At 36.7% G+C, this 22722-nt stretch overlaps 1 protein-coding gene across 3 annotated transcripts in view; it reads left to right on the top strand.

The window, feature by feature from the left end:
• Positions 1-22220, top strand: part of TARSL2 (threonyl-tRNA synthetase like 2) — a 78267-nt gene extending 56047 nt beyond the window's left edge. For all 3 annotated transcript variants that reach the window (XM_025391898.1, XM_025391896.1, XM_025391897.1), the window contains 4 exons: positions 15354-15458; positions 19177-19249; positions 19999-20113; positions 21407-22220. In XM_025391898.1, coding sequence (XP_025247683.1) covers positions 15354-15458; positions 19177-19249; positions 19999-20113; positions 21407-21555 — 442 coding nt within the window. In that variant the 3' untranslated portion in view covers positions 21556-22220. The remainder of the gene's footprint in view (positions 1-15353; positions 15459-19176; positions 19250-19998; positions 20114-21406) is intronic.
• Positions 22221-22722: the final 502 nt, after the last annotated feature.

Here is a 22722-nt window from a genome sequence, read left to right as displayed (position 1 = left end):
CTGACTCTCCCTGAGTTACAGAGGGGAAGACTTCACAAAATGCTGGCATTGGGTCTGTGTCTTAAGGATGAGATGTTTTCTTGAAAAAGCAGAGGGAGAAAAAGGCAATTTTATCACTGTAAGCCAACAACTTCTTTAAAAAAAAAAAAAAAAAGAACATAGAGTAGAATTAACTCTCTCTGCGTGTGTGTGTGTGTGTGTGTGTGTGTGTGTGTGTGTGTACAGCTTAATGATTATGATTCTGTTATTCTCTTGTGCTGCTTCTTTGTGGTCACACATTCCTCCTACTCCTAACCCCGGACTACCATTAATGCATTCCCCATCAAGATAGTTTTGCCATTTCCAGAATGTCATGTAAATGGAGTCATGCAGTATAGAGCCTTCTGAGACTGGCTTCTTTCACGTAGCACAGTGCTGTGGAGATTCATCCATGGTTTTGCATGTATTGCTAGCTTGTTCCTTTTTATCACTGACTAGTAAGCCATTGTGGATCCAGTCTCTCATTTAAGGGTGTTTGGGTTGCTTCCAGTTCTTGGTGATTATGAATAGAGCTGCTGTAGGTATTAGTGTGTAGGTTTTTGTGTGAATAGAACTTTTCGTTTCTTTAGGTTAAATACCTGGGAATGGGTCATATGATAATTGGATATTTAACTTTGTAGAAACTGCCAAACTGTTTTTCCAGAGTCGCTGCACCATTTTGCATTCTCACCTGCAATGTGTAAAGAGTTCCAGATGTTCCACATCCTTGCCAGTACTTGGTATTGTCAGGTTTTGTTTGTTAAGCAGTTCTAATAGGTGTGTAGTAGTATTTCATTATGTTTTGATTTTACATGTTTTTAGTGGCTAATGATGTTAACATGTTTTCATGTGCTTGTTTGCTATTCATTTATCCTCTTTGGTTAAATGTCTGCCAACGTCTTTTTGCTAATTTTTAATTGAGTGATTTGTTTTCTTACTGTTGAGTTTTGAGAATTCTTTATATATTCTAGATACAAGCCCTTGGAGGAATATATGATTCGCAAATATTTTACCCTGGGCTGTAGCTTGCTTTTTCATTTTTTGTAATATCTTTACTTTCCCATTCATCCTGAGTTATTAAATTCAATAAAGTTTAATTTCTCAATTTTTTTCTTTTATGGATCATGCTTTAGCATCACATCTATAAGCTCTGCCTAAGTACAGGTCATGAAGATTTTCTTCTATGTTTTATATCAAAAGTTTTGTAATTCTAAGATCTGATTTGAGTTCATTGGGTGCAATGTGACATTTAGGTCAAGATTCATTGTTTGCATCTAAATGTCTAATTGTCCACACATCAGATGATGTGAGAACAGGCCATTATTTCATCATTGACTTGCCTTTGTATCTTTGTCAGAAATTAGTTGGACATATATATGTGGGTCTGTTTCTAGATTACAAATTCTGTTCTATGGAACCACTGATTATCCCTTTGTCAATACTGTGCTGTCTTGAATACTGTAACTTTATAGGAAGTCTTCAAATTAGGTAATGTGAATACTTTATTCTTCTATTTCAGAATTGCTTTCACTGTCTATTCTAATTGTTTGGCTGTTAATACAGTCTACAAAAAATTCTGGTGGGAATTTTTATTGGAATTGCATTAAATCTAGAGATCAGTTTGGATAGTTTTCCAATTGACATCTTAACTACATTAATTATTTTAATCCATGACCTTCTTTCAGCATTGAAGCCCTATGCCTATCTTGTTAGATGCAGAAGTAGATGTAGGTGTAGAAATGTCCAAGTATTTCACTTCGGGGTGATTTGAGTGATTGTAAGTGGTTTTATATTCTCAATCTTCACATCCACATGTTCATTGCCAGTATAAGGAAATACAGTAGATTTTTAATGCTGATCCTGTATCCTGAGACTTTACTGAACTTACTTTCTAGTTCTAGGAAGGTTTTCTGTTTTTTTTTAAGAATTCTTGGGATTTTCTATGTAGACAATCATGCCATCTGCAAATAGGGACAGTTTAACTCATCATTTCTGATTTATATGACTTTTTTTCCTCAGTGATCCTCATTCTGATATATGACTTTTATGACCTTCTCTTGCCTTATCGCACTGGTGAGAGCTTCCAGTGTTACGGTAAATGAGAGGGATGAGAGTAGACATGCTTGCCTTGTTCCCATTCTTAGACAAGCAGATGATGTTTCATCATTGATTACTGTGTAATGTTAGCTGCAGGTCCTTTGTAGGTATTATCTGTCAAATTTAAAAGTTTCCCTGTATCTTAGTTTTCTATGTTTTTATTATGAATGTATGTTGAATTTTGTTAAATTCTTTTTCTGCATCAATTTATATGATCATGTGATTTTTTTTCTTTAGCCTATTAATATGATAGATTGCATTTACTTTAAATATTGAACCAGCCTTACTTTGCTGAGATAAAATCCACTTGGTCATGCTGTGTCATTGTTTTTATATATTGCTGGATTCAATCTCCTGATAGTTTGTTGAGAACATTTGCACATATGTTAATGTGGGATATTGGTCTGTATTTTTCTTGTACTGTCTTTAACTGGTTTTAGTATCTGAGTATGCTGGCCCCATAAAACGAGCTGGGAAGTATTCTATACTGTTCTGTTTTCTGGAAGAGATTATGCAGAATTGATGGTATTTATTTTTCAAATTTTGGTAGAATTTGTCATTGAAACGATCTAGTACTAAAGGTTTCCTTTTGGGAAGATTTTAAACTTGGAGTTTATTATTTTATTTTTTTAAATTTTATTGTATTTATTTTATTTTTATATTTATTTTATATTTTCGAGACAGGGTCTTGCTTTGGCATGCAGGCTGGAGCGCAGTGGTGTGATGATAGCTAACCATAGCCTCACACTCCTGGGCTCAAGCGATCCTCCCACCTCAGCCCCCCTAGTACCTGGCACTACAGGCATGTACCACAATGCCCGGCTAATTTTAATTTTTTATAGAAATGGGGTCTCATTATGTTACCCAGGTTTATCTCAAACTCCTGGCCTCAACCAGTCCTCCTGCCTCAGTCTCCCAAAGTGCTGGGATTACAGGCGTGAGCCATCATGCTCAGCCTGAGTTTATTTTCTTGAACAGATAGAGAACATTCATGTTACCTATTTATTCTTGGTAAAATTTAGATTGTTCTTTCCAAGGAATTAATCCATTTCATCTAAGTTGTCAAAATTATATGCATAGAGTTGTTTATAATGTTACCATACTATACTTTTAATTTCTGTGGAGCCTATAGTAATATCTCCCCTTTCATTCATAATATTAGTAATATTACAATATAGTTTATATATATATATATATATTTTGTCAGCTTGGCTAGAGATTTATCAATTATATTTATCTTTTAAAATAACTGACTTCTAATTTCACTGATTTTTCTCTATTTTTGTTTTCAATTTTATTGATTTCTGTTCTTTATTACTTTCTTCCTTTTGCTTGCTTTGGGTTTATTTGCTTTTATTTTTTTGATTTCTTAAGGTAGACACTTAGATTGTTGACTTGAGGACTATCTCTTTTTATAATATAATTTAATACAGAGGCTTACAGTCTATAAAAGGCCAGGTTGTTAACATTTTAGGCTTTGTAGGCCATACAATCTTTGTTGCAAATACTCAGCTCTGTCATTGTAGTGGGAAAGCATCTGTAGTGGGAAAGCGGCTATAGACAATACATAAACTAATGAATGTGGCTGTATTCCAAAAAAAATTATTTACAAAAACAGGATATGGGCTGGAATTGGCTCATAAGCCATAATTTGCTGACCCTTATTTTATATTATAAATTTTCTTCTAAGTACTGCTTTAGACATATCTTATAACTTTTGGTATCTTGTGTTTTCATTTTTATTCAGTTCAGAATACTTTCTTAATTCCCTTGAAACTTCCTCTTTGACTGATGGATTGTTTTGAAATGTGTTTTTTAATATTTACGTGTTTGATGATTTAGCAGTTATCTTTCATTATTTATTTCTAGTTCAATCCCACTAGGTCAGAAAACATTTTGTATGGTCTCAGTGCTCTTAAATGTGTTCAGGTTTGAATATTTCAGGTGTACTTGTAAAGAATGTGTTTTCTGCTGTTGGTGGGTGTAATGTTTTGCAAAAGTCAGTCAGATTTGTTGATTGTTGGTGGTGTTCAGTTCTTCTGCACCCTTACTGATTTTATCTTTTTCCTATTGATGACTGAGAGAGGAGTGTGGAAGTCTCCAGTGGTAATTGTGGACTTGTAGTTTTCGCCTTTCAGTTTTTCCTTCATGTACTTTGAAGCTCTGTTGTTAGGTGCATCATATTTAGAATTTTTAGGTCTTCTTGGTGAATTTACTCTTTTATCTCCATTATCATAACATGCAGTGTCCCTCTTTATCCCTGATATTTCTGCTGTAAAGTCTACTTTGTCTGACACTAATACAGCCAGCTTTATTTCGATTCGTGTTTGCACACATGGTATATCTATGTCTTTTCCCATCCTTTTGCTTTTAATCTGCAAAGTGGATTTCTTCTAGACAGCATATTGTTGTGTCTTGGCTTTTAAAAAATCTATTATGACAATCTTTCTTGTAATTGGTGCATTGAAAAACTTACTTTTTTGAACTTAGTTTTTAATTTTTGAATAATTTTAGATTGACAGAAAAGTTACACAGATAATACAAGAGTTCTCATATATCTTCCATTCAGTTTTTACTAAAGTTAGCATGTTACACAATCATGCTACATTTTCTAAACTAAGAAACTAACATTGGTACATTATTATAAACTGAACTGCAGACTTTATTTGGATTTCATGTTTTTCATTAATGTCATTTTGCTATTCCAGGATCCAACTCAGGGATACATCTAGTCAACCTATCCCAAAGTCTCCTTTGATACATGACAGTTTCTCAGTCCTTCCTTGTTCATCACCTTGACAATTTTGAAGAGAACTGGTCAGGTGTTTTGTAGACTGTCTCTCAATTGGAGTTTGTCTAATATATTTCTCATGATTAGACTAGCGTTATGGGTTTCTGGAAAGAATACCACAGAGATTAAGTTCCTTCTCATCATATCCCATAAAGGTGTGCATGTATGATATGATTTATAACTAGTGATGTTAACCTTGATCACTTAGTTAAAATAATGTTTGCCAGGCTTCCCCCTGTAAAGTTACTGTTTTTCCCTTTCTATACTCTTTATTGAGTCCAATCCACATTTAAGCTTATGCTTATGCTTCACCTTCTGGAGAGGGGAATATCTGCACATATTTTGTGTAATTCTTCTATAAAGAAGATTTATCCCTTCTCCATTTGTTTATTTGTCCAGTTATTAATTTATATAAGTATAGGCTTGCAAATATTTTATAGTTTGGGTTATAATAAAATACTACATTACAAATCTTTATTGCTCAAATTATGCCAGCCTTTGCCATTGGGAGGTAATTTATATTGGCTCCTGTGGCCCTTTAACATATGTCATCCTTTTTCCTTTTTTTTAAGCACTTGCTTTACTCACTGGCACTGTAAGGTGTTCAATGCTCATCTTGTACGTTCCCTGACCCAGCTTTTGATTCAGTCATTTTTCCAACGAGGAATGGAAATTATAGAACCAAGAAATACAATACAATGATATTTAGAAATCAAAATCTGGGATAAACAATCTTAAGATGGCTGAATATGAACAGCTGCAGCCTTCAGCTCCCAGCATGAGTGACACAGAAGACAGGTGATTCCTGCATTTCCAGCTGAGGTACCGGGTTCATCTCACTGGGGCATGTCGGACAGTGGGTGCTGGACAGTGGGTGCAGCCCAACGAGCAAGAGCCGAAGCAGGCCGAGGCATTGCCACACCCGGGAAGCGCAAGGGGGAAGGGAATTCCCTTTCCTAGCCAAGGGAAACCATGACACACAACACCTGGAAAATCGGGTCATTCCCACCCTAATACTGTGCTTTACCAAGGGTCTTAGCAAATGGCACATGAGGAGATTATATCCCGCACCTGGCTCAGAGGGTCCCACACCCACTGTCTCTCAGACCACAGTGCAATCAAACTAGAACTCAGGAGTAAGAAACTCACTCAAAACCACTCAACTACATGGAAACTGAACAACCTGCTCCTGAATGACTACTGGGTACATAACAAAATGAAGGCAGAAATAAAGATAGTCTTTGAAACCAATGAGAACAAAGATACAACATACCAGAATCTCTGGGACACATTTAAAGCAGTATGTAGAGGGAAATGTATAGCACTAAATGCCCACAAGAGAAAGCGGGAAAGATCTAAAATTGACACCCTAACATCACAATTAAAAGAACTAGAGAAGCAAGAGCAAACACATTCAAAAGCGAGCAGAAGGCAAGAAATAACTAAGATCAGAGCAGAACTGAAGGAGATAGAGACACAAAACACCCTTCAAAAAATCAATGAATCCTTTTTTTAAAAAAGATCAGCAAAATTGATAGACGCTAGCAAGACTAATGAAGAAAAGAGAGAAGAATCAAATAGATGCAATAAAAAATGATAAAGGGGATATCACCACTGACCCCACAGAAATACAAGCTACCATCAGAGAATACTATAAACACATTTACGCAAATAAACTGGAAAACCTAGAAGAAATGGATAAATTCCTGGACACATACACTCTCTCAAGACTAAACCAGGAAGAAGTTGAATCTCTAAATAGACCAATAACAGGCTCTGAAATTGAGGCAATAATTAATAACCTACCAACCAAAAAAAAGTCCAGGACCAGATGGAGTCACAGCTGAATTCTACCAGAGGTACAAGGAGGAGCTGGTACCATTCCTTCTGAAATTATTCCAATCAATAGAAAAAGAGGGAATCCTCCCTAACTCATTTTATGAGTCCAACATCATCGTGATACCAAAGCCTGGCAGAGACACAACAAAAAAAGAGAATTTTAGACCAATATCACACAGGAAGGGGAACATCACACACCGGGACCCGTTGTGGGGACAGGGGAGTGGGGAGGGATAGCATTAGGAGATATACCTAATGTAAATGTTGAGTTAATGGGTGCAGCACACCAACATGGCACATGTATATATATGTAACAAACCTGCATGTTGTGCACATGTACCCTAGAACATAAAGTATAATAAAAAAAAATTTAAAAAGAAAAAAATGAAAAAATAAAAAAAATCAAACTCTGGGTGCTAGGTGGGACCATTTCCTTTAAATGTAATTATTGATATTTGGATTTAGGCCTACCATTTTGTTATTTGTTCTGTTTGTTCTTGTGCTTTTGCATTCATCTATTTCCCTTTTCCTACTTTCTTTTGTATTATTTGAATATATTTGAGTATTTCATCTTAATTTAGCTATTGAAAGTTTTTGGCTATATCTCTATAGTTTTTAGTGGTTGCTCTGGAATTACTATGTATACACTCATGTGTTGCTTAACAACAGGGATATGTTCAGAGAAATGCATTATTAGGTGATTTTTGTCACTGCGTGAACATCACACAGCATGCTTACACAAACCCGGGTGGTAGAGCCTACTACATACCTAGGCTAATATGGTCTGGACTATTGTTTCTAGGCTACAGACCTGTAAAGCATGTTACTGTACTGAATACTGTAGGCAACTGTAACATAGTGGTAAGGTAATTATGTATCAAAACATATCTCAACATAGAAAAGGTACAGTAAAAATAGGTATAAAAGATAAAAAATGGTACACTTGTTTAGGACACTTACCATGAATGGAGCTTGCATAACTGGAGGTTGCTCCAGGTGAGTCAGTGAGTAAGTTGTAAGTATATGTGAAGGCCAAGGACATTAGTGTATGCTACTGTAGACTTTATAAACACTGTACATTTAGGCTACACTAAATTTAAATAACTTTTTTCTTCAATAGTAAATTAACCTTAGCTTACTGTAACTTTTTTACTTTATATATTTTTGACATTTTAAAACTTTTGAATCTTTTATTATAGCACTTACCTTACACAAATACATTACAGTTGTACAAAAATATTTTTTATATCTTTATTCTATAAACATTTTTATATTAAAAAGTTTAAAAATTTTTTACTTTTACGTTTTTTTGTTGTTAAAAACTAAGACACAAACACATACATCAGCCTAGTTCATACATCAGCCTAGTAGCCTAGGCCTACACAAGGCCAAGGTTATCAATATCACTGTCTTCCACCTCCATTTCTTGTCCCAGTGGAAGGTTCCAGGGGCAGTAACACACTTGGGGCTGTCATCACCCGTGATAATAGTGCCTTCTTCTGGAATACCTCCTGAAAGACCAGCCTCAGGCTGTTTTACAGCTAACTTTTTTTTTAAAAAGTAAATGAAAGAATACTTACCTTAGATAACAATTAAAAGTACAGTGTAGTAAATACATAAACCAGTAACATAGTTGTTCATTATCATTATCAAGTATTATGTACAGTACATAATTGTAGGTGCTGTCCTTTTATACAGCTGGCAGCGTGGTAGGTTTATCACCACAAACATCTGAATAATGGGAAGATTTTTAGCTCCATTATAATCTTACTGGACCACTGTCATATATGTGCTCTGTTGTTGGCCAGAACACTGTTACGCAGTGCACGACTGTATATATATACAGGCACACCTTGTTTTATCGTGCTTCACTGTATAGCACTTCACAGATGTTGCATTTTTTATAAACTGAAGGTTTGTGGCAACCCTGTGTCGAGCAAGTCTATCAGTGCCATTTTTCCAACAGCATGGGCTTACTGTTCATGTCTTTGTGTCACATTTAGGTAATCCTTGCAGTGTTTCAACTTTTTCATTATTATTGTATCTGTTATGGTGATTAGTGATATTTGATATTACTATTGTAATTGGGGGGGGCACCATGAACTATGCCAATTTAAAATGGTGAACTTTATCAATAAATATTGTCTGTTCTGACTGCTCCACTGGCCACTCCCTAATCTCTCTCCCTCTCCTCAGCCTTCCCTATTCCCTGAGGCACAATAACATTGAAATTAGGCTAATTAATAACCTACAACAGCCCGTAAATATTCAGGTGTAAAGAAGAGTCATAAGTCTCTCACCTTAAATCAAAAGCTAGAAATGATGAAGCTTAGTGAGGAAGGACTGTTGAAAGCCCAGACAGGCCAAAAGCTCGGTATCTTGCACCAGTTACCCAAGTTGTGAATGCAAAGGAAAAGCTCTTGAAGGACATTAAAAGTGCTACTCCAATGAACACAAATGATAAGGAAGTGAAACAGCCTTCTTGCTGATGTGGAGTAAGTTTCCCTGAAGCCAAAGACTAATCCAGAGCAAAGCCCTAATTTTTCAATTCTGTGAAGACAGAGAGGTGAAGAAGCTGCAGAAGCAAAGTTTGAAACTAGCAGAGGTTGGTTCATGAAATTAAAAGAGCCATCTCCAGGGCCAGGTGCACTGGCTCATGCCTGTAATCTCAGCACTTCGGGAGGCCAAGGCAGGTGGATCACCTGAAGTCAGGAGATCGAGACCAGCCTGGCCAACCCCGTATGGTTGGTGAAACCCAATCTCTACTAAAAATACAAAAATACAAAAATACAAAAAAAAAAAAAAAACTGGGTGTGGTGGTGGGTGCCTGTAATCCCAACTACTTGGGAGGCTGAGGCAGGGGAATCACGTGAATCCAGGAGGCAGAAGTTACAGTGAGCCAAGATCATGCCATTGCCCTCCAGCCTGGGCAACATGAGTGAAACTCCCATCTCAAAAAAAAAAAAAAAAAAAAAATCCATCTCCATAATATACAAGTGCAAAGTGAAGCAACAAGTGCTGATGTACACACTGCAGCAAGTTATCCAGAAGATCTAGCTAAGACCAATGATGAAGATGACAACACTAAACAACAGATTTTCAATATATATGAAACAACCTTCTATTAGAAGATACCCTCTAGGACTTTCATAGCTAAAGAGGAAAAGTCAATGACTGTCTTCAAAACTTCAAAGGATAGGCTCACCCTCTTATTAGGAGCTAATGCAGCTCATGACTTTAATTGAAGCCAATGCTCAGTTACCATTCAGAAAATTTTAGAACCCTTAACAAATGATGCTAAATCTACTCTGCCTGTGTTCTAGAAATGGAACAACAAAACCTAGATGGCAGCACATCTGTTTACAGCATGGTTTACTGAATGTTTTAAACCCACTGTTGAGACCTACTGCTCAGGAAAAAAATAAAAAAAAATAAAAAAAAGATTTATTTCAAAAGATTACTGTTCATTGACAATGCACCTGGTCATCCAAGAGCTCTGATGGAGATGTAGAAGGAGATTAATGTTTTTTCATGCCTGCTAACACAGCATTCATTCTGCAGCCCATGGATCAAGGCACAATTTTGACTTTCAAGTCTTGTTATTTAAAAAAATTAATTTTGGAAGGCATACTACATACTACATGTCATACACATTAACAACCTCATAAGCAATATTATAATTTTTGTTTTCAATCATAGTACATTTTAAAGAGCTTAGGAGAACATTATATTTATCAAATATTTACCATATCTGTTGATCTTGTTTCATTCCTGATGTTCCAGGGTTCACTCTAGTATCATTTCTCATATATCTGAAGATATAACAGAAAAAAAAGTTTATTTAAAGCAGATCAGTTGGAGATGAATTGCCTTATTTTATTTCATGTGAGAATGTCTTTATTTTGTTGTACTTTCAAAGAAAATAACCTTCTTCTTTGATTGTACAATTCTGGGTTGATAGTTACTTACTTTTAATATTTTAAAAATATTGTTTAAATATATATATTAAATTAGTAGTATGGCAAGAGGACACTTCTGAGGTTAATGCAAACTTTGAACACTCATGTTCTTTTTTTTTTTTTGAGATGGAGTCTTGCTCTGTTGCCCAGGCTGGAGTGCAGTGGCACAATCTTGGCTCACTGAAACCTCCAACTCCTGGGTTCAAGCAATTCTTCTGCCTCAGCCTCCTGAGTAACTGGGACTTCAAGCATGCACCACCATGCCTGGCTAAACTTTGTATTTTTAGTGGAGTCAGGGTTTCACCATGTTGGCTAGGCTGGTCTCGAACTCCTTAACTCCACCCACCTCAGCCTCCCAAAGTGCTGGGATTACAGGCGTGAGCCACTGCTCCTGGCCCAGAACACTCATCTTCTAATTTAAAAACAGAGACATCCATTTTTGTGTTAACCTTTGTTGCATCTCATTTCCAGAGTAGACATGAAATAAAATTTATGTAGTGAAAATATAGAACAATTTTGATGCTTACAATGAGATAAATATTAGAACATTACTGCTCCAATGATTTAGTGAGGATCTTGAAATAAATTCTGAAGTCTTCCAATGTTTACATTTATTGGAGGGGTTCCTGAGTTCTATCAAGTTGTTTTTTTAAGTCTTGCTCTCATCTTGTGCATAAATGTTAACATTTCCCAAAGTAAAAACTTAGCTTTCTTACTTTTACTTTTTATTAAATTTAATACAAAATATGACCTGAGTAGTTAAAAAATATTTTACATTATTTGCAATAAGATGTCATTATCCCTGTTCAAAGAGCAAATTTTAAAACTTCAATCTGGGTGAAAGATTGGCTAGTTTTACAGAAAGATTTGCCACCTTAAACTCAAGCTGATTTTTCTATTTTTATGTAAATAACTGAGATGCTATCTTATTCTTCCAAGGTCATGTTTGTGAAATAAACATTACATGAGAGCTTTCCTGTCATCTACACTATATGTTGTTTACAGTGTTGAACAAATGTGAGTTCCTAAGTTGTAATGTGTCCTCGTATGGTATTTGCATGTGTGCCACTACACACTGAGATGATAATGCTGTACAGTTCTAAATGGTAGCAGTTTCTGTAGGCTGTAGGCCGAAATATTTTTGATGAACTGCTTAGTTTGGAGATTTTATTTTTTAAGTTGTATATTTTCTTGCAAAGTCAAAACACAAAAAAATATTGTTACACATCCTTCTGGCTTTTATGGTTTCTGATGAGAAATATGCAGTAATTTGAGTCACTTTTCCTTTATGTGTCACATGATTGTGATGTATCTGACTGTGGACTTACTCAAATTTATGTTGTGGAGGTTTGAACTTCTTGGATCTGTAAGTTATTGGTTTGTGAAAGTTGGATAGTTTTCAGCCATTGTTTTTCCATATTTCTTTTCTGCTATGTCTCTTCTTCTGGGACTCAGGTGACCTGAATATTAGACCTTTTGGTATTTTTCCAGTTTTCTGAGGCTGTTTATGCTTCCTTCGGTCTTTCATTGTATATCTTTCAGATTGGATACATCCTATTTACTTATCTTCAAATTCACCAACTCTTTATCATCTCTGTTGCTACCGAATCCATCTAATGACTCTTTAAAACTTTCTGTCATTGTAGTTTTCAATTCTACAATGTCTGTTGCTCATATTTTATATTTCTTGCTGAGACTTTAAGTCTTTCCAGTCACTCCAGGTGTGTTTACCCTACTTTTTAGGGTACAGTTATAATGGCTGTTTCTAGCCTTTGGTAATTCCATCATTTGTGTTTTCTTGTGCTGGACTGTTGTTTGTCTTTTCTTCTCACAAATTGAGAATTTTCCAATGATTCATATGCTAAGTAATTTAGGATTATATCCTGAACATTTTGAATATTATGAGATGCTGTGTCTTCTTTAAATCCTAAGGAGGTTGTCTTGTTTTGGCAGTGAATCTGCCTGGTTAGGTTCAGGTGGAAATTTCCAACCCACTTTTGTGGGCTGTGGTTCGGTGTCAGTTCAGTTACCGAAGCCTTTATAGTGATATTCAGATCTGTTCCATGTGTTCGCCACCCAGTGGCCAAGTCCCATAGGTCACACCATGTGCCAAAATGGAAAAGCTTCTGGGATTTGACCCCTAACTTTCTGCTGATTGGTACAGTGGAGTTAGTAGGACTCTGAAAAGTCTAATCTCTCCCTTTTGGAGGAATAAGGGTTACAACTATTAGTAAGAAGTCAAACCTTCAGGATCAGTCCTACAACAAAATTCTTTAGGGCCATCAGAATGCAAGTGAAACTCCTCATTTAAGGAGGATGTGGAGGAGAAACAAATCAGCCCAGCCAGCCATCATAGGTGTTGTGTGGCAAATGGTGAGTAGGCAAGCAAAAGTGAAAGCAGTGGATTGCAGATCAGGTAAGAAACGGTGACAGTTGGAGCCAGGTGGCATAGAGATGAACAAAGTAGGGGTACTGGGAGTGTATTTTGGAGGAAGAACTGATGTGATTTGCTCAGGCTTATGTATAAGAGGAGAGAGAAGCATCAAGGTCATCACCATAATTGAGTAAGGGTTTTTCCCTGAAAAAGCAGGGATGGATGAGAGTGTGCTGTTGTCATTCATTACATTCAGCATGCAGAAAGGCGTCAGATAAAAGTTAACATTCATTCCTGTGAAATGAACAAAAATTTCCTTATCATGATAAAGAGCCTTTATCAGAAAACAGCAATAACATCTCAGCACAGTTGGGAAGAAGATGAATATGACTACTATTTGTATTGTTACTCAAAATTATTCTGGGATTACAAATACATGAAAGAGATAAAAAGATATAAAAAAGAGATAAAATTATTTGTAGATGTTAAAATATAGAGAAATCCAACAGAATCAAATGGAGAAAATGGGGACTAATAATAAAGGAAGGTAGAAATGCAAAAATCAATTTGGCTTTATAATATTAGCAATAATCTGCTAGGAAATGCAATGGAAAAAAACATTTCAGAAGCAACAGCAACAACAAAATAGAAAATATGAATAAACTTAACAATAAATATAAATATAGTCATGCATCCCCATAAATATAGTCATGACAGGGATATGTTTTGAGAAATGTGTCGTTGTGTGAACATCACAGAGTGTACTTACACAAACGTAGATGATAATAGGGCACTACACACTTAAGCTATATGGGATAGCCTATTGCTCCTAGCTACAAACCTTTACAGAATGTTACTGTACTGAATGCTGTAGGTGCTTGTAACACAAATCACTAGATGATAAGAATTTTTCAGCTTCTTTGTTATCTCATAGGGCCACCATCATATATGCAGTCCATTGTTGACCAAAATGTCATTAGGCAACACATGACTATAGATGTTATTTATAAGCATACACTATAAAATTTTCTCAAATACCATAAAAAAGTTATTTAAATGAAGATTCATACCACACTTTGGAATGAGAAGAATCAACATTTGCGAAGTTATTCTCTTCAAATTTATCTATTAATCTAATATAATTGTAAGCAAATCCACTGGGGTTATTTTGGGGGAATTTGGCATTCATTGCAACGTTTATCTGATAGCATAGATGTGTAATCGTAGTTTATGTCACTATTTGCTCTTCTTAAGTCTAGACATGATTAAAAGAGATGATGGGACAGAAATTTTGGATACCCAGGCTCTGTGAAAGGATCAGCTTGCTTCTCTTTCTTCCCCACACAAAATCAACATGATGTAATATTCAGGAATATTTCATACTGGTTTCAATTTGTGGGATTAATTTCTTCATATACCTGCATAGAAATGGACTCAAGCCGCCCACCCCTACCCCAAAGCTTCCTGTAGGGTCTAGACAGGGTTTTGCCTGCAGTTATTTTACAATGGCTCTTAGCAGAAATGGCTGGCAGTGATGATATCCAGTTATAACTCATTTGAAGTAGGTTTAATGAATGGGTTTCTCTGTTTTTATTTGTTTGTTTTACTTTATTATTTATTTGTTAAATTTGTTTTATTTATTTTAGTAGTAGCTATCTGGTATAAGTTTTAGATAAAAATTTGTCACAAGAACTTTGTAAGTGTCACATGTTACATTTGTTGCAATAATGTGAAATTTATCTTTCTGAGAAACTTGTGCAGAAATCTTGAAGTGGCTAACTTCATTACAACTAAGTCATCATTTGCTTTTTTCATTTTTTTTTTCCTAAGGGGGAGAGGGAATAATTAAATGTAAGGTATACCTCACGAGGGTTTCAGGGAATTTGACCAGTGGACTTCAAGAACACATATCAGGAACATTTTAAAAATGAAGATTATAATGTGGGAGATAGTGGCAAGAATGGGGGTGCATTTAGATCAGATGAGATTGACTGGGAGTTGACATTTTGTGAAGCTGAGAGAGGGTATGTGGAAGTTCATTATACTGTTCTCTCTACTTTTGTATATGTTTCAGTGTTCTCTAATTAAAGTTTTTAAAGTAAAAGAAAAAAGATTAGGAAACAAAGCAATGAGAAAACAAGACAGTCACAGAACAAATAAGGTTAATGGAGAGATATCTGATATCACTAATCTAAATCTGTTCTCAAAATATAAGGCTAGAAGATAGTTATTGACTCTTAGGAAAAGACTTAAATGTATAATTTTCATTTTTTAGTAAGGATGGGGATGATAAGAAGAGACCTGTGATCATTCATCGAGCCATTTTGGGATCAGTGGAAAGAATGATAGCCATTCTTTCAGAAAACTATGGGGGAAAATGGTAAGTGATATGGAAAAAAAGCTATATGTCTATTATTCTTTTTAATTTTTATTAATTTACTTATTTTTCCTTTTTAAAAATATTTCTATTCTTAAAACATCATGTGTAAAAGATAAAAGTAGTAACAAAAGAAAGGGCATTTCCTGCCTTACAATTAGCAAGTATCCAAACAGCAAATAAATAATTATTATTCCATTTGCCAGATCAGAAAACAAAAACTAAGGGAGAGTGGCATAAAAATGTACCATTTACCTTTTGCGGGACTCGGTAGAATTAAAGTTATCTTTTTACCTATTTCAAGCCCTTCAGAGATCTAGTTGCTGTCTTGAAAACATGTGACCCACACTCCTAGGTACCACCTCTTGCCCTCCAGTCATCCTTCCTTCAACCCATATTGTTTGCCTTTGGGGTTCCCTACAGCCACTGAGGAGAAAAACATGTAAACCTGATTCATAAATGGCACAAACTCAAAGAGGATGACTTAGCAGCACAGCCCAATTAGGATGACAGTGGGGAAAGGAAGTGTCCTAAAGTGCAAAATTTTGAGTGGTGCATCTTGTTGTCCTTTTTGCCTGGAAGGAAGAATGGCCGGAGGTATGGAGCTACATGGATGCATGGGCTTTAGTTACTGCTTTGGCCACAAGGTCAAAGATCTGGAAGTAATTAGACTGAAAAATAAATTACATAGATTTGGGAAGCAGAAATGTGGATGATCACTCAGAATGGGCCAACAGAGGTGGTATTGCCATCAAAAGGCCCCCACTGTTGAGGAATTTTTCAATATTCTAATACAAGAGGACCCATTCTGTTAAAATCAGCTTATTTTTTTCCCTAGTTGTTGCTTAGTGGCTCATGGGCAAAGTGGCCACTGGTGGATATGCAAGGGCTCAACAATATGGACTTTGCCTCACTAAGTTCCATCTGGCTACATCTCTTCTGAGGATTCTGGTTGCCATCAGTAGTGATCACAGTTGTGATCCCCCAGGATGATACCATAACCTGGGGGAACAGCCAGTGGTCTTGTAGCAGGTTGATTACATTGAATCCCTTTCGTCATGTAAGGACCAATGCCTCGTTCTCACTGAAGAGAGACCCTCTGTGGATTTTGCTTTGCTCTTCTTTGCTGCCATGCTTCTGCCAGTGGCACCAAATATGTACTTATGTGCTGCCAGCAACACAACAGTGCTTCTGACTATGAAAGAGATTTTATAGCAAATAAGTAAAGCATTGCACTGACATTATGGGATTCACTACTGTCACCATGCACTCAGAAGCAAGTAGCTTTACTAGCAGTTATGGCACCAGCTGGCAGACAACATCTTGTGATGATGCATCCTAGTATGTGGAAATGCTGCAAACCAGTAACCACCTGTGAAATTTCTACCTGCCATTCCATTTTTAGAAATTGGCTGAGCATCTGCTCATGCAATTTAGTTCTCTTTTCAGAAACTACTGCCCCCACTGCTACTATTGCTGGGCTCAGTCCCTGCAGCTCCCATTGTGGACACTGGGCACTGGATGATACTGCTAGGGTCACTGCAACCAGTTCCTCCAAAAGCTTCATGTCTCTGCATCACCCTTCCTTGCCAGAATGGATTCCATGTGGTGCCTCCTTCTCCACTCTGTCTTAAGTCAGAGTGCCATGTTTATACATTAGCAGAACCTAGATCACACCCATGCATACTAGCATTCATGCCCAGCGAGGCTGGGGAAGCAAATTTTTGAGCAGGAAGCATAAGGTGGGAAGTGTCCCAAACAAAGTGTCTTCCAAAAGTCCTGGGTAGCTGGAGAGTCTGTGTATATTCCTGATATTTTGTGATCAAAGAGAAATACACTTAGGTATCATGGAGTTTCTAAGCTATTGAAGTTACAGTTAACCCAAAAGTATGGATATGAATATGTGTGCCACCTGAGTATGAGTTAACATGTTTATATTTCTTTCCAGTTGGTTTTAAACAGTTTACCATAGGTGAGAGATGATGGTGTCTTGCATTAGAATGGTGCAGTGAAAGTGGTTTAAAAAAAAAAAAGAGAGAGAACTAGTGAAATAGGAGATGGAGAGGGAGACAGGAGGTGGTTGGGGCCAGTGCACTGAGCATGCCTTCCTTTGTCGCAGAGACTGAGGTATAATCCCTGCACTTCATACATCCAGACTTCAGACAGCAGTCAGGCTTGTGGGGAAATCTCCCCAGGAGCCAAAAGTAAAGATGGCTAAAATGTGGGTCCTTTAGGGAAGTAGGGCTGAGGATGGGGTAAGGACAGAGCTCAAAAGAAAACATGTACTTTCTATTATATAACCTGTATTTCTGTGTTTTGCCATTTATCATGTATTATTTTGTGTTTATAATTTGAGAATAAATATATAAATATGCACATTCATAAAGTGCTATCTGAAATAGTCCTCTTTGCATATCCTTTCACCTTCAGACTAAATACTCACTATGACAGGGAAAAGGCAAACATGCCCCACAGCAGACATTGCTTATACCTACCCTGCCATCTTTTTTTTTTTTTAGAAAAATTGTATTTTGAAATAATCGTAGGTTCACACATCATTGTAAGAAGTTATACAGAGGCCGGACGTGGTGGCTCACACCTGTAATCCCAACACTTTGGGAGGCTGAGGTGGGTGGATCACCTGAAGTCAGGAGTTCGAGACCAGCCTGGCCAACATGGTGAAACCCCATCTCTACTGAAAATACAAAAATTAGCTGGGTGTGGTGGCAATGGCTGTAATCCCATTTACTCAGGAGGCTAAGCCAGGAGAATCACTTGAACTCAGGAGGCGAAGGTTGCAGTGAGCCGAGATCGCGCCACTGCACTCTAGCCTGGGTGAGCAAGACTCCATCTCAAAAAAAAAAAAAAAAAAAAAAAAAAAAAGTTATACAGAGAGGTTCAGCACACTCTTTACCCAGTTTTCCCCAATGGTAACATCTTGCAAAACTAGATACAGTATCACAACCAAGAAGTACACATTGAGACTATCCACCAACCTTGTTCAGATTTCACCAGCCTCACATGCATTCATTTGTGTGAATGTGTATTTAGCTGTGTCACATGGACAGATGGTGTAATACCACCAGTCAAGGCACAGGACAGTTCCATCACTTGTAAGGCTCCCTCCTGCTCCCCTTTTTTCCCCACACTCAAACCATCCCACCCCTGTCCTCTTATCTGACAACATATGAACGTGTTCTCTAGCTCCATCATTTTGTCATATAAAGAATATTACATAAATGAATTTATACAGTACACAAACTTTTGAAGTAGGCTTCTTTTCACTCAGTGGAATTCCCTTGAAAGCAATCCATGTTGTTTTGAGATAAATTAGTTGGTTCCTTTTTTTTTTTTTTTTTTTTTTTTGCTGATTAAAGCTGCTGTGGACATTAGTGTGCAGTATCGTGTGTGAACATATGCTTTGATTTCTCTGGGACAAGCGCCCAGGAGTGCAGTTGCTGGGGCATACAGTAAGTGCATGATCAGCCCTTTGGGCTGTCTGCCAGCTCATTCTACCTACACTTGTGCTATCAAAATTCCAAAATTATCCTTTTGTTTACTTTGCTGCCTTCAAACTTTAATATAATTTGGTTTTCTTCCATGCTGCTCTACTGAAACTGCCCTCTTGTGAAGTCTTTAAAAGAATCTTTGGTTATTTGAAAATCATGTAATAAGTAACCATTATTATACTTTGAAAATACATATGTTATGTATTTTTCAGGCCTTTCTGGCTATCTCCTCGTCAGGTAATGGTCATCCCTGTGGGGCCAACTTGTGAAAAATATGCACTTCAGGTAAAATCAGAGATGTTTAAAGTACATAATAATCTTGCATGTATTCTGTGTAGGTCATCAATTTGGAATGTCCTTCATGCTTTAAAATATTGCAGAACTGACACATTAACTTAAACCATGTTTTCAGCAGTTGGTGGTAACACATGAATCATGTCTCTGCAGCTGTATCAGAACTATTTCATTTCTTAATGTTTTTGAGAAATTAGTATTTTAAAACATATGTATTCATGTCTACATGGCTCTATTAGGGAAGAATGTTATCTGTTGCTGTATCACAAGTGACCCCAAAACTTAGCAGCTTTAAACAATAAACATTTATTATCTCACAGTTCCTATGAGTCAGGGTCTGGGAACAGCTCAGCTGGTGGATTCTGGCACAGAGCATCTCCTGTGGCTGCAGTCAGGCTGTTGGCCAGGGCTGCAGGCCTCAGAGCTCACTCACAGTTGGTGGATACAGCTCCTCACCACCGGGGCTTCTTCACAAGTGGCCTGAATGTCCTCACAGCATGGTGGCTGGTTTCCCCCAGAGCGAGTGATCTGAGAGAGATGGGAGCTGCAGGTTTTTATAAACTAGTCTCAGAAATGATGTGCCAACACTTCCGCACTTATTTATGGTCACAGAGACCCTCTCTGGTATAGTGAGCAGGGAACTATACAAGGGTGTGAATACCAAGAGTGGGGAACAACAGGGGTCTTTTTGGAGGCTAGGGACCATAATGTAACAATAAAGGTGTTTCATTTTCTTCTAGGTATCCAGTGAATTTTTTGAAGAAGGATTTATGGCTGACGTTGACTTAGATCATAATTGTACACTAAATAAGAAAATACGAAATGCACAGCTGGCTCAGTATAATTTTATTTTGGGTAATTTAAGTTTGTATATATTTTTACAAATGCTTTTTTTTTTTCACTTCAATTCCAAAAGACCAAATAAATATGGTTCAACTACTTAATACTTATACAAAAAGAAGAGTCCATAGTGTTCCTGGCTTAGCTGTTCCTAGGTATTCTTTATTGTTTGCTGGAAGAAGAGTTATAAAGTTTCACCTGAATCCTCTGGGATAGTTTTACTAGCAATAGTTAGTATTGCAAGCCAACAATGAAAACAACTGTGAAAATGATCCCATCAGTAGAATTATATACTTTATATTTCAGCCTCACAGGCCTGTAATATTTTCCCTCACTTTTCTGGCTTATTAGGAAAGTTTAAACTAATGGAAAGAAAAGATCCCAAATTTAAAATGATCCAAAGGAAAAGATTTAGATGAAAAGTAAAATGTCCTTTTAGCACATGACTAATTCGATGCAGAATCTAAAATTTAGGCTTTAAAAATGATTCCAAAATTAAGAGAAACTAACACTGATATAACTGCAGGCATAGTATTGCTATTTCCTGTAAGTTGAGAGTCTGTAGAAGGCAAAATAAATATGCATAGTGTTGTTCTATTGACAGCGTTTCATTGATAATGTTTGACATCATAGTAGGTATTGTGGTGTTTAAATCAGGCTTCTTATGGTGGCAGAAATCTCAAGTTGGTTTAGACAAAGACAGCATTTATTGGAAGGGTCTTGGAGTATCCCATGACATGAAAGGTAGAATTAAATAGCCAAACCACTAGAAGAGCAATCAGGAGCCCAACCCTCACCAGGACTATTTCTTCCCATTTCTGGTTCCTGTCTCGCTCTGGTTCTTTATGCTTCTCTTGAATATCTGCTTTGTTCTGCTTATCTGCAGACCGGTTTCCTCCTTCTGTATGGCAAGAAGCATGGCTGTAGATTCCTGCTTCATCTCACAATATAGGTCACTAGAGAGAACAAACTTTTTACCCACATTCCAGAAAATTCTGGCTGACTCGCATGGGTCTGGTGTCCACCTCTTGGCTCATCAGGTATGCCAGGTGGAGTCAGTGACTCTGTAAGAGCTCCCTGCTCTCATTTGCATCCTAGGACCACAAGAGCTGTTCTCTCAAGTGGACAATAGAGAGATGGGATCAGAAGTCATTCCTTCCCTCAAGAAACTCAGAGGATGAACCTAATGCTCATTAGATGATATTTATTAATAACGAATAAAAACTTGATAAAAACTTGTCATGGGACTGCTGACTTAACGTTTGGCAAATTGCTGATTCAAAATACATTTCTTTACCTTTTCTGCAGTGGTTGGAGAAAAGGAAAAGATAAATAATGCTGTAAACGTGCGAACAAGAGACAACAAAATTCATGGAGAGATTTTAGTAACTTCTGCCATTGATAAACTGAAGAATCTCAAGAAGTCACGGACACTCGTTGCTGAGGAGGACTTTTGAAGTCCTTCCCTGATATCTGCTTCTGTGTAACTTTGTTTTGACCCTTAAAAATGTATTTTTCTTAACATATTAGTACTTCTAAGACTTTGGAGCCTTTGATGGGGGTTCATTCACAAGCTCAGCTGAGAAAGGAGACAATGAATGTGTAGCTGACATGTACCAAGTTTAATTCACTGATGTCCATAAGGGACAATCAGAGGGCACGTGTGGGAAATTTTCCAGCAATCAATGCCTTGAGAAATTTAAATGGGGAAATATTATTCATTGAAAAAGTGAAACAAAACACTAGGAAATGATTATGAAATGTTAGGGCTAAGATTTGTGATTTTCAAAAGGTGGGCTTCAAATAAAAGTCTGCAGAGTTTTTTTTTTTTTTAACATGAGGGAAAATCTTATTTTCTAGTATGTCTCAGGTATTTTTATGACTGTTTTACTAAAATTCACACTGAAACTTTATCTTCAAATTGGAATCATTACTTAATTTTAACTAACCAACAACCACAAAAGCAGCAGCTACTACTAAATATTGGATTACTGACAAAGGAATTCAGTTTTGTGGAATCTGGTGTTTGCACTATAGGTTAAGAGTTGCCATTTAAATGTTTCTAATTCATAATTAGGTTTTGTTCAGCTTTAGAAAAAAATAAATTCCCGAATGAATTGCATCAGTGTTTCCAGTATTTCAGCTGTGGGCTTCTACTACAATTAAGCTGCTCACCTAGAGTTAAATTACTTTTGATGGGATGACATTCCATGGATTTATATACTGAAATGGATTTCAGATTTTACAGAGGTATGCTTTACTTGCTCAGAACTGAATTAAAATGGCATTATGTCAACAGAGAATTCAGCTACCAAACAAGAAGTATTGTTTAGTTTGCAATATGCTTTGAAATTCAAAAGAAATGTAAGAAATTATCTCTTTTCAATATACTGATCATCTAGTTAACTTCCTGAGGGATGTGAACAGTGAAACAGTTGGCAAACAAAACAATATATATCAGACTTGTGTAGTATAACGTGCAGATTGTGATACGATTGTTTTAGGTGCAGATTGTGTGATGATTTTTTTACAATTTTTTTTTCTTTTTTTTGAGACGAGGTCTCGCTCTGTCGCCCAGCTTGAGTGCAGTGGCGCGATCTCAGCCTCCCGGGTTCAGGCGATTC

This window comes from Theropithecus gelada, chromosome 7b, assembly GCF_003255815.1.
Source record: "Theropithecus gelada isolate Dixy chromosome 7b, Tgel_1.0, whole genome shotgun sequence".
Lineage (NCBI taxonomy): Eukaryota > Metazoa > Chordata > Mammalia > Primates > Cercopithecidae > Theropithecus > Theropithecus gelada.
Note: the sequence above shows the minus strand (reverse complement) of the source record. Positions and strands in the feature narration are given on the sequence as shown.